Source organism: Dama dama, chromosome 22 (genome assembly GCF_033118175.1).
Source record: "Dama dama isolate Ldn47 chromosome 22, ASM3311817v1, whole genome shotgun sequence".
Taxonomy (NCBI): domain Eukaryota; kingdom Metazoa; phylum Chordata; class Mammalia; order Artiodactyla; family Cervidae; genus Dama; species Dama dama.
The window spans coordinates 20,148,894-20,161,509 of record NC_083702.1 but is presented as its reverse complement, the minus strand read 5'-3'; the positions used below and the strand labels follow the sequence as shown (position 1 = coordinate 20,161,509).

General features: G+C 36.5%; 1 protein-coding gene across 1 annotated transcript; it reads right to left on the bottom strand.

Annotated features, from left to right (window-relative positions):
• Window positions 1-884: 884 nt before the first annotated feature.
• CLEC9A (C-type lectin domain containing 9A) lies at window positions 885-12,616 on the bottom strand. Its single transcript, XM_061124934.1, has 7 exons — window positions 12,479-12,616; window positions 10,885-10,985; window positions 8,643-8,723; window positions 5,560-5,706; window positions 3,324-3,475; window positions 2,089-2,210; window positions 885-1,455 (listed from the first exon to the last, which is right to left on the bottom strand). Exons 1-7 carry the CDS (start codon window positions 12,520-12,522, stop codon window positions 1,323-1,325), a joined length of 780 nt encoding a protein of 259 aa, XP_060980917.1. The 5' UTR covers window positions 12,523-12,616; the 3' UTR covers window positions 885-1,322.

The window sequence follows — 12,616 nt, the reverse complement described above, 5'->3', positions numbered from 1 at the left end:
AACCCTGTGTCCACAAGTTTGTTTTCTACACCTGTGTCTCTATTCCTTCCTACCCTGCAAATAGCTTCAGCAGTACCAGTTTTCTAGATTCCATATATATGCATTAATATCTGTTATTTGATTTTTCTCTTTCTGACTTACTTCACTCTGTATAACAGTTCACTGCAGCAACTATTTTAGCCAGGACAAGGAAACAAACTAGATGTCCATCACAGATGAGTGGATAAAGATGTGGTATGTACATACAAAAGAATCTTATTCAGCCATAGAGAGGAATGAAATTGAGTCATTTGTAGTAGTGTGGATGAACCTGGAGTCTGTCATACAGATCATGAGTCATTTGATATGTGAGCAGTGGGGATGGTCAGTAAAAGGTAGAAAGGAAGCTCACAGTTCTCTTTTATTTTTGTAGTTTTTTTAAAAACTTATTTTTAATTGAAGGATAATTGTTTTACAGTGTTGTGTTGATTTCTGCCATACAACAACGTGAATCAGCCATAAGCATACGTGAACCTGAACCTTCCTCCCACCCACCTCATCCTATCCTACCTCTCTAGGTTTTCACCGAGCGCCGGGTTGAGCTCCCTGTTTACACAGCAACTTCCCACCACTAGCTGTCTATTTTACACATGGGTCACAGCTCTTCTCTACTGGAGACACGCTGCCGTGCCAGCCTGACTGTTCCTTCCACATACATGTAGCTCTGGTTGTTCTTCTCTCCAGTAAAATTCTGCAGTCCTAAAAATGGTTTTGTCTTACAGGCAGCGGATAGCAGCCTATTTTCCTTCCAGTTTGAAAATCCATGTCTTTCCATCCTACCAGTCTGATAACATAATGCCTGGCAAGCCCAGCAAATGCGTAGAAAGATTTTGCAAACAGTGAGATCACATTTATTCATTTATTAAAAAAGGTATCAGTTAGCTAAAATTGCATCATCTCGCCAGTGATTTATTGATTTTTCTGTAGAGTTTACAGTCACTCTAAATTAAAAAAAAAATAGAGAGAGAAAGAAAAAAAAAAAGACAAATGGAAATGATTTTTCTTCAGCTTGTTCTCCACTCTTTACAGTTTTGTCCTCTGTTGCTCTAAACCAATTTTATCCTTGGTAATTAATTTGAACAGTATCAAAGAAACATCTGGAAAGCATTGAGGAATATTACCAAGTGTAAAGGCAAGATAAGTTTTGTGTCCCAGGTAGCTGGTTTTACAGCCCTTGCACTGGTTTAGTTCTGCGCTGGCTCTTAGGCTCATTATTACAGGTTTTCGAAGGATCTGTTGCAAATATGATCATAATGGAGTGATCACTTTAAGCAAAGTTTATTTCAGGTGTAAGATCTTAGTGCGTACTTCTCACAGATGAAATATTTCCAAATGCTGCAGTTTGCAGAAGAAAGGTCGTTGTCTTTGAGGTATCCACAGACCTGATTAGTTGACTGGGACCTCTGTCTTGGCAACCTGGAGTGGCAAGTCAGTGTATCTGAGGTTAGGTGTGGGCTCACAGAGATGTTCTTTGGGCAATAAAATGAGAGATGCACAGCTTTTTGTTTTAATCTGTCACCCTCTTGTGGTAATTTTTCCCTCCTTCTTCAATAACAGAGCTATTTTCTCAAAATAATATGTGCAAATATTATTTCAACAAGCAGCATATTTTTAAAAATACTTGAATACACAAAGATAGGCTCTAATTTCAAATCTCTTTTCTGACTCTTAATTTTCAAAATATGAAGGCACTGCTGACCAGTCTCCCCAGTTCTTTCTGAAATCTTACTATGGGAATTGCTTAATTAGCACTCTCTCCATTCAATGATACAAAGGATATGTACTTGATAATCACATATCATTCTTTCAGGCTTTCAGATTTTAATGTGAATGTGCTCGCATGGGGCTGAGAAGGAGAACGATTTAGAAGCCACATAGCTACTCTTTATCTTGGTTTGGTTTCCAATCAGAAGCCTGAAATTTCCAATCAGAAGCATGAAATTATCATGCTCATTATGTCTCCTGGAGGAAATGTAAGGCATAAGATAAAATGAATGGCTAATTTCCCGCCTGTGTCTAATTCTTGGAACATTTCCCTTAGAGACTTACAGTTCAGCGGAAGGAGAGGAGCCATCCTGCCAAAGCCAAGGTTGGTCGGGCCCGTTCTGTGACAGTCCTACCCAGTAATCATAGTTTCTTTTGATCTTCTTCAGGCTACCCGTGATAAAGTTCTATAAGAAACAAGACTTGAACAATGAACCAAGGTTGGCGTAGTACTCCAAAACAAAAAAAAAGCTAATAAACTACCACGAAATAGAAGTGTGATATTTTGCCTCTACAAATGTAACTGGAATTTGAAGGCTAGAAAGAGAGAGACTTTAAAGAAAGCATACTTTCCCCCTTATTGCTAAATGATCAAGGTGGTGTTAAAAATTATGAAAAAAATAGGCATCTGATATCAAGATAATTTTAATGGATTCAGAATTTGGCAGATAGTATAGATATGTCTTTTCCAAGATATGTCAGTGTGAGAAATAGTTTAGAAGACTCCAGAAGTAACTTAACAGCAGGCATATTTTGTAGGAATAAATGCTTCTAACTTTTGTCACTTAATTTGCACAGTGCAAACCCATAACTGTCATTAGCTAGTCCAAGTTGCTTTGGTTTATTATATATCTTTAACAAATTGCTCTATTATTCTTATAAAAATGAGCTTTGACTAATTACTGAATATAGCAGATGTACATTTTTAATAAATTCAGAAATGTATAACTGTGCTTTCTACTTCACACATAATATATGGGTATAACAATTTCAAGGAAACATCTTACTCATTAAAATATTAGTAAATTAGGTTTAATGTCAATTAAACAGTTCATTTAACAAATGTTTATCTTCACAGATCTCTCCATTTCATGATGTCACCTCACTTTTTGTACTTCTACTTTTCTTGATAATTATATAATTGTTATAGTTTAGTATACCTCCCTAAAGTATTGAAATTTTAAATTAAAAAAAATAAACATATATACAATCATAATGTGTGCATATCTGGGAGTGGATTAGCATGTTACAAAATGGAATTTCTCTTGCTCCCTCCCCTTTTTAATTAACAAATAACACAGAACTAACATTTTCTCCCTGATTTCTGAATAACCATCCTGTAGTTTGCTTCTCCAATTAAAAGGAAAACAAGCCATGCCAATTCCTACTTTGAATGTTAAACCTTATTTTTCCCCAACAAATATACCATTGTTACACAGTATTAAGGAATTCTATGAGAATCAGTCTTTTCATTTCATAGGTATTTTCAGAATGATATGAAATCATAAAGCAGTGTTTACCATTTCTTCTTTGCTCTCTATTTGCAGAAGATCAGAGCCCTTCTTCCAACAATCCTCTCTACTAGTGTGCCAAAATTTCCAGCTTTCAAAGACATAGTAACAACTTTCTCCATTCTGAATCCAGTTGTTTGGACAAGGGCTGCAGTTATAGGCTTCAAATATAAACATTTCATTAAAGTTATTATAAAAATATTGGTAGCACATCTCTGCAAAAGAACGCCTTGTATTATTCCCAGTGAGGCTGAATTCTTTCCAATGGTCCCCAACTTTTTTGGCACAAGGGATCAGTTTCATGGAAGGCAATTTTTCCATGGACCTGGGAGCAGGGCATGGTTTCAGGGTGATTCAAGCACATTACATTTATTATGCACTTTATTTTTATTATTATTACATCAACTCCTGCTCAGATCATCAGACATTAGATCCCATAGGTTGGGGACCCCTGCTTTAACCCAATGGCTCATATGATGCAGTTCTCAGCAATTTAAACTCCTTTGAAGCTGAATACTTTAAGATTTGTATAATTACTTCCAAATGCAATAGATCTCTAAGAGTTTAGGATAAAATTAATTTGGGAATATTTTGCCCAAATTATTTCTCTTCTATAATAATTGATCTGATTATTTTATTTTTAGGTATCTTTCCTCCTTTTAACTTTGCATCATTTATAATCTTCACTTGTTTGCTTATTGTTTTGTGTCCATTAATATTATTGGCTCAATTTAGTTGAAAATGTACTGAGCCGTTAGGTGAGTAGAGTAGTAAGCCTCAAGCTGATGTTTAAATTCTGAGAGTCAAGCATGAAAATGTTTCTCATATAATGGAGAGAACAAACAGTGCACCTTGAGGAGTGATTTTAAAATATGTAGGTGAGGAAAATTGACCAAGTGACCAATACGTTTAATTTAGGACTTTGATATAACTAATAAGTGAGTCTTAAAGTTTTACCAGTTTTACAGAACTTATCTTAAGAAAAAAATGTATTCATGAAAGAAGGATGCTCAGATATGTAAAAGGGGAACCAAAGAGCAGGACTTTGACCAAGTGTTTCTAGCACAATTTTATAGAAGGAAAGACTCTGATACTTTCAGAACTGTAGTCTCCGGGGAAAAGCCTTCTACTTAGGGTCACAGATAGTTCATTGTCAGTTTCCATGGCCCAGATGTCAAATTATTTAGGGCTCTTCTTCAATATCCTTTGAGAACGACTCTAATCAGTATCCTGAATATTATTAAAGTTATAGCATAAGCAGTGCTGACAATGGCAGTTGAAAGGCTGAGAACATGCTGGATTTGAATTAATCTCCCAAATGGATTTTGTCACTGATTTAAGCAATCATGTGACTGAGCGACTACACAACAGCAACGCTGATTAAGTAAGGTTGATGATGCAGAGGTGGGCCTAATCCATGCTTTCAGCAGTCCCTAAAACGCTGCATTTTTTTAAAACATTTACTTGACTAAATCTCAATTAGAAGGAACTACCTGGCTTACTGACAATTACTAAAATGATAGCCACTACAGAGAAGTTAATTTTCTAAATTTTATGTGTAGGTGTAAGAATGTGTGTTCAGTTGTACCCGACTCTTTGTGAACCCATGGACTGCAGCTCACCAGGCTCCTCTGTCCATAAAATTCTCCAGGCAAGAATACTGGAGATTTACACAAATTTGAATGATTGGATGAAACATAAAATGCTGCTTTTTTTGTTTAATCTTTCCTACTCATCTCACACATTACATTTTGACATTTGACTGTATATTTTCCTTTTATTCTATTTCGTGGAACCTCAGTATTTTCCACATACTATTAATATAATGTGAGCTTCCCAGGTGGTGTTAGTGGTAAAGAATCAGCCTACAATGCAACAGATGCAGAAGAAGTGAGTTCAATCCCTGAGTCAGGAAGATTCCCCTGGAGGAGGGAATGGCAACCCACTCCAGTATTCTTGCTTGGAGAATCCCATGAACAGAGGAGTCTGGCGGGCTATAGTCCATGCAGTCACAAAGAATTGGACACCACTAAAGTGACTTAGCATTGATGTATGTATAAATGACATTGAACTGAAGAGCAGACCAAAAGTATCTCTCTCCTATTTTTTATGAAATCCTGACTATAATTTATAGAGAAATATGTGTTGTGTGGGTTTTTTTGTTTTTTGTTTTGCTGTTGTTATTTTGAGGGACTGGTGTATACATTGGTATCTGCACAGTGAAAATTGATTTTATATCAATTACCTGAACTGAAAGAATTCTGCATTAAGGTTTGGCAATATGCCATCTGTAGGTTGGGGCTTCTCTTCCACTGTGTGAAGTTGAGCAGTGCTCTCTCCTGTTGGATGAGTTTTTCTTGCTGCTTCATTATAGTAGTGGACATCTGAAACACTTCAAACAATAACAACCATTCCTGATAAAATACTGACGCATAACAAAATAAACCTTCAATGCAGACTGAAGAGAACTACATATTACTCATTATATTTATGATTAAAAGCTACAAAGGATGTCTATTCAGGTGTTCTGCCCATTTTTTATTGTGTTGTTCACTTTTTGATATTGAGCTACATGAGCTATTTGTATATTTTGAAGATCAATCCCCTTATTGGTTGCTTGATTTGCAAATATTTTCTCCCATTCTCAGGGTTGTCCTTTAGTCTCATATATGTTTTTCTTTGCTGTGCAAAAGCTTTTAAGTCTCCTCTGTTTATTTTTGTTTTTATTTTCATTAATTTAGAAGGTAGGTCAAAAAAGATCTTGTGATCTATGTCAAAGACTGTTCTTGCCAATGTCTTCCTCTAAGTTTTACATTGTGCAGCCATACATTTAAGTCTTTAATCTATTTTGAGTTTATTTTTGTGTATGGTGTTAGAGAATGCTCTTATTTCATCCTTTTACACATAGCTGTCTGGTTTTCCCAGTGCCACTTATTGAAAAGGCTGTCTTTTCTCTAGTGTATATTTTTGCCTCCTTTATCATAGATTAGGTGACCATAGGTTCATGGGTTTATCTCTGGGCTTTCTATCCATTGATCTATATTTCTGTTTTTGTGCCAGTACCATACTCTATTGATGACTGCAGCTTTGTAGTATAGTCTGAAGTCAGGGAGTCTGATTCCTCCAGCTCCATTTTTCTTTCTCAAGATTGCTTTGGCTACTTAGGGTCTTTTGTATTTACATACAAATTGTAATTTTTTCTAATCTATGTTAGTACATAAAGAGCTTTCTCATTCTTTTTTATATTGGATTCTATTATATGGATATATCATGATTTATTTTAATAGTGCTTGATTGTCTTTTTGTAATCTTTTGTTATTGTAGAAAGAAATACTGTAATGAGGAGCCTTAGTTATACATAGTCAGAAACAGAAAAACATATGAGAAATGAGAAAGCTCTTCATGTACTAACATAGTATTATGTCAAAAATACATTTTAAGTGATCAAATGAAAACCGAAAAACCATGTAAAAAGATTGTTATCATTTGTGTAAGTGTATTTTTAAGATAAGTTAATAGGTCAAAGTTTTGTGCATTTACATTGCATTAGATATTTCCAAATTACCTTCCATGTATCCTGATGCAAATTGCATATGTTTGAATCTCCTTGACTTTTACACTACTACCACACTCACACTTCTGACACTTCTGTTCACCAAATTTATTGCTCCCATTCCACCCCACCCCGTTGCCCTGCTCCACAACACCAGTTGTGTGTCCTATAATTTAATTTAATTCTGACACTATCTTCCTTGAAATAGCGTCAGTTTCCAGAGGTTAAGAGCTCAGTCCCAAAGACTGCTCCCCACCTCAAATGCCAATGCAAGTAGTAGATCCCCAGGTTAACATGACTTATTTTTGATTTGGCTACAAATCAGAAGTTTCCATGACTCCCTCCTGGGTTCTATTCATTTGCTACAGCAGTTAATTCATCACCAGCTAATTCCTCCTAGATGGAGAAATGATTTGCCAAGGCATACAAGACATAAGAATTATCTAGACAATTACTCTTCATCACTGTCTTTCTAACTATATTCTTTGTGCTAGCATAAGTGACAATAAAGATTCTTGGTCTTTTTTCTGGAACCTGTGGTTCTGTAATTGTTACATTTTATAAAAAATTCATTTGCTATATATAAAAGCATGTCTTCAATTTGAACTAAAAGAAAAAAAGAAATGTGGCAAAATATTGGCCCAAGTAAAGTTCTCACATTTGTCTTTAACATACTAAATTGTACCTTGTCTAATATAAACTGAAAAGTTCATAATAAAATAATCTGTATAATTTAGAATAAGTGTATATTAGAAAAGGAAGAGCATAGTACTGAAAACCATCAAATTGCATGCTTTGGCATATTAACATAATTCGTAAATGGGATCATAATATAAGCAATTATTTGCATCATTTTTCCCAAAGAGACCTATGGTATTAGATTTGAGTTAAACAGCTTGCCATTGAACATTAAAAGTTATCAGTGGCATCCGAGTGCTTTAGAGAGTTATAGCTAATGAATGTTCCATAACTTAAATAAGGAAGTCATTATTTTATATCATTTATATTCATTTAGGTGTTTCTTTTTTTAATTTATTTATTTTAATTGGAGGCTAATTACTTTACAACATTGTATTGGTTTTGCCATACATTGACTTGAATCTGTCATGGGTGTACATGTATTCCCCATCCTGAACCCCCTCCCACATCCCTCCCCATCTCATCCCTCTTGAAAGAGACACATGCACCCCAATGTTCATCGCAGCACTGTTTATAATAGCCAGGACCTGGAAGCAACCTAGATGCCCATCAGCAGATGAATGGATAAGAAAGCTGTGGTATATATACACAATGGAATATTACTCAGCCATTAAAAAGAATACATTTGAATCAGTTCTAATGAGGTGGATGAAACTGGAGCCTATTATACAGAGTGAAGTAAGCCAGAAAGAAAAACACCAATAGAGTATACTAATGCATATATATGGAATTTTAAAAGATGGTAACAATAACCCTGTATGTGAGACAGCAAAAGAGACACAGATGTATAGAACAGTCTTTTGGACTCTGTGGGAGAGGGTGAGTGTGGGATGATTTGGGAGAACAGCATTGAAACATGTATACTATCATATGTGAAATGAATCACCAGTCCAGGTTCGATGCATGATACAGGGTGTTAGGGGCTGGTGCATTTAGGTATTTCTAATTGATTTATTTATCAATTTATAAGTTATGAAGTTCCAGTTAAAATGATATGTGTACTTCTATGTAATGCTACATGTAGTATGTAACTTATCTATCTATAGATTATTTTGAAGATATCTTTTTATACTTACATTTGATGCCCAAGAAAATGGAGGCTGCTAATGAGCCAATGCAGAAAATACATAAGATCACCATCACAAGACACCATACTCCTAAACAAGGAATAGAGGCAATGAAATTGATTTAGAGAAAGTAGGGGAAAGAAGTGGGTCAGGAAAGGACTAAACTGAGTAAAATGAGGAGGTAACACTGTAACTGTGTATAACAGAAAAAGGTGAACTCAAACTCTTTGAAATGCAAGTCATAACTTGGAAAAATGCCAGCTTGGACAGCTTTCACGACATACTTCTCTTATCCTTGTATGACACCACCAGCTCAGTACCTTGGTAGATGTATTCTCTTCCAACAGTCTTTTAGAGACGATGGCAAACTAGGCAGTAGGCTTTAATTTTTGACAGTGAAAGGGCGGTTTCCAGGACTTCTTGGCAGTTTAGTGGTTCAGAGGGCTTCCCTGGTGGTTCAGAGGCAAATGCGGGAGGCCCAGGTTCAATCACTGGGTCAGGAAGAACCTCTGGAGAAGGGAATGGCAACCCCCTCCAGTATTCTTGCCTGAAGAATTCCATGGACAGAGGAGCCTGGTGGGCTACAGTCTATGGGGTCTTAAAGAGTCAAACATGACTGAACTACTAATGCTTTCACTTTCAGTGGTTAAGCATCCTCTTGCCAATAAAGGGGACACAAGTTCGACCCCTGGTCTGGAAAGATCCCACATGCCACGGAGCAACTAAACTCCACACTGCAATTACTGAGGCTGTGCCCTAGAGCCAGTGCTCCACAACAAGAGAAACCACTGCAATGAGAAGCCCACACACCGCAACGAGAAAGCAGCTCCCACTTGTCACAGCGAGACAAAGTCCACGTGCAGCAAGGAAGACCCAAAATAAATAGTGAATAAATAAATAATTAATTTAAAAAAGCTGTCTCCAATCTCCTCATCTTTGGTCGGTGTCATCTGAGCATGATTGATTCAAAGGTATTTCCCTTTGAACGTATGATTTTGGATAAGGAACATTTTTAAAACTAATTTTGCAACAATTCAGGGAGGGAAAATGAATGAGCAATTTGTTATATTCTTAATGCTAGTGAGAGGAAAAAAAGCATACAATTTACCTCTGGATAAAGGCATAGGCTGAATAATGACTCTGCCCAAAATGCCCAAAATGCCTATATTCTAATCTCTGGAACCAATAACTGTTTCCTTATGAGGAGAAGGAGACTTTAAATGTATAATTAAGTAAAGGATCTTTGAATGGGGAGATCATCCTGTTTTATCTGGCCCTTATAAATGAGACATAGGTCAGAAGAACAGACTACCATATAATAAAGGAAGCCAAGACACATTTGAAGATGTGCCACTGTAGTTGAAGATGGAAAAGGAGCCACAGGTTAAGGAAAGCAAGGATGCAACTCTAGAAACTGGAGAAGACGGGAAATGGTTTGTCCCCTAGAGTAGTGGTGTTCCCCAATCTTTTGGCACCAGGGACAGGTTTCATGGGAAACAGTTTTTCCATGGACCAAGAAAGTGGGGATGGTTTTGGGATGATTCAAGTGCATTACATTTGTTGTGCACTTTATTTCTATTATTATTGCATCAGCTCCAGTTCAAATCATCAGTCATTAGTTCCTAGAACTTGGGGACCCCTCCCCTAGAGCCTCTCTATGGAAGGTAGCCCCACAACAACCTTGGTTTCAATCCAGCAGAATCTATTTTGGACTTCTGATCTCTAGGACTAGAAGAAAATAAAGCTATGTTGTATTATGCCCCTAAATCTGTGGTAATTTATTACCTAAGCAAAAGGAAACTGATATAAATATTTTATATTAAAGACGGAGCTGACCCAGGCTGATAAGTGTTTGCCACTTTTCTCAACCTATGTTTTCTCTTTTATTTCTTAGTATTTATCAGATAATTTACAGGATGTTTTTATGTGGGAGCTAAAACTACACAAACTATGTGAGTTCTTTCACTTATATTCCAAACCCAGGAATTCTTTGTCTTTCCAGCAAGAGAGGGAAAGAGAGAGAAACCCAATGTACTACATATTTGTCAAGTCCATTTCTCTTTTCCTTTTTCAACTCTACTTACTCCTCCTCCACTTTTTTACATTTTTAATATTAGCATATTTTGCATATTATTATACTTTTAAGTGGGTTATTTCAAATTATAAATATCACCTTGGGCTCATCATTGAACAGGAAAAAAGAAAACCCATAAACCACAAAGTCTTAGTGTAAATAGTTAGAACTGGTTACCTGAATTTTTGGTGGAAGACAAATGTTTCTGATAAGGGTTTGATGTTGGAGTATCCCACTGAAGAGAGGTGTATGTTTCATCCTCCTGCATGTCTGGGATGCTTTGATGGATAAGGCAATCCACATGAGAGGCTGAGATAAATTCTTGTTTTGTAGTCAGGAGCAGATTAATGCAAGAACTGAAATTAGCTACCTTTTCACACCCCTGGGAAAACATGTTGAGTTTAAGGAATAGAATAGATGCATCTTCATCCAGAAAGTAGAAGTTGATGAAGTTTTAGCCAAAGCATAACTTGGTAAAGAAGGAAATGAGAAAGAAACTGAACCAATATAGCCAGTTACAGAACAGATTATTGCTCTGGTTTCTACAATGTAGCAGATGTTGAAGGTAATAGTACTGGATTACTGTCAAGATGAAAAGGACAGAGAATGAGATTATATTTGGGCTAGAATGTGAAGATGAGGATGACCTTGATAGCAAAGAATGAGGATAACTCACATTGGGCAAACCAGCATGGAAAGAGTTGTACATTACTGTATGTCTTTAAACAAGGAAGCTGGGGAGGGATTTAATCCCTAAAATAAATGTACACACTATATATTAGTTGGGGTGATGCAGTTGCTGTGACAAGTAAACCTCAAAATAATTATTGTTTAACACAAAGTTTACTTCTCACTTACATAATATTTTGTTGCCTAGTCCAAGCTCACTCTGCTCACCACACAACAGGCCAATTAAATGAGAGATGAAGTACCGAGGCAAATGAATAGGAGAAGATGACAGACAAATGTCTCAAAATAACCATCTTATGGGGACTTAATACCAGGTTCTTTTATAGAACAGATGGGATGGGAATGAGGAGGTAAAATAGAAAAGGCCATCAATCTTACAAACATTTCCTGGAATGGCCAGTCTCTGTGGAGTGAGCGTGGGGGATGTGTTAATTTGTTCCTTCCTGTAGCCATCCACAGGTGGACAGGGTCCCGAACAAAGGTATTTTGGTTTAACATTTAGGCAGAGGGGCAGGGTTCCCCAAGGCAGGTTATTATGTGTGAACAGTATCCTTTTTTTTTTTTTTTTTTGTCCTTGATCATTGCTATTTTAATCTTAGACTCAACAAACATATGCATTTACTATTGTGCTATTTCAGTTGTTTCCCTGTGGAGGAGAGGGAGGCTAGGGAAGGAGAGGATATATGTATAATTATGGCTGATTGGCATTGTTGTATGGCAGAAACCAACACAACATCATAAAAATTTTTTAAATATTTTAAAAAGTAAAAAAAAATTCAGCAAAGGGGGGAAAAAAAACAGAGAAAGAGAATACATTATTCTTGAAAAAAAAAAAAAGTATCCTTTTAGTGAACAAAACAACAGGAAGCAAAGGCTAAAGTAAAATATAACAGATCTGGCATGGAGTAAATTCTCCCCTGTAACAATTTTAGCTCCAGTAATCCTGGTTAATGGGCTTCCCAGATGACTCAGTGGTAAAGAACCCACTTGCCAATGCAGGAGACACAGAGGATGCGGGTTTGACCCCTCATCCAGGAAGATCCCCTGCAGAAGGAAATGGCAACCCATCCAGTATTCTTACCTGAAAAACCCAATGGACAGAGGAGCCTGGTTACTATAGTCCATGGGATCACAAAGAGTCAGACACGACTTAGTGATCGAACAACAACAAATCCTAGTTAATGGGTAGTTTTCTTCTGAATGTAGCCCTGCTCCTTCC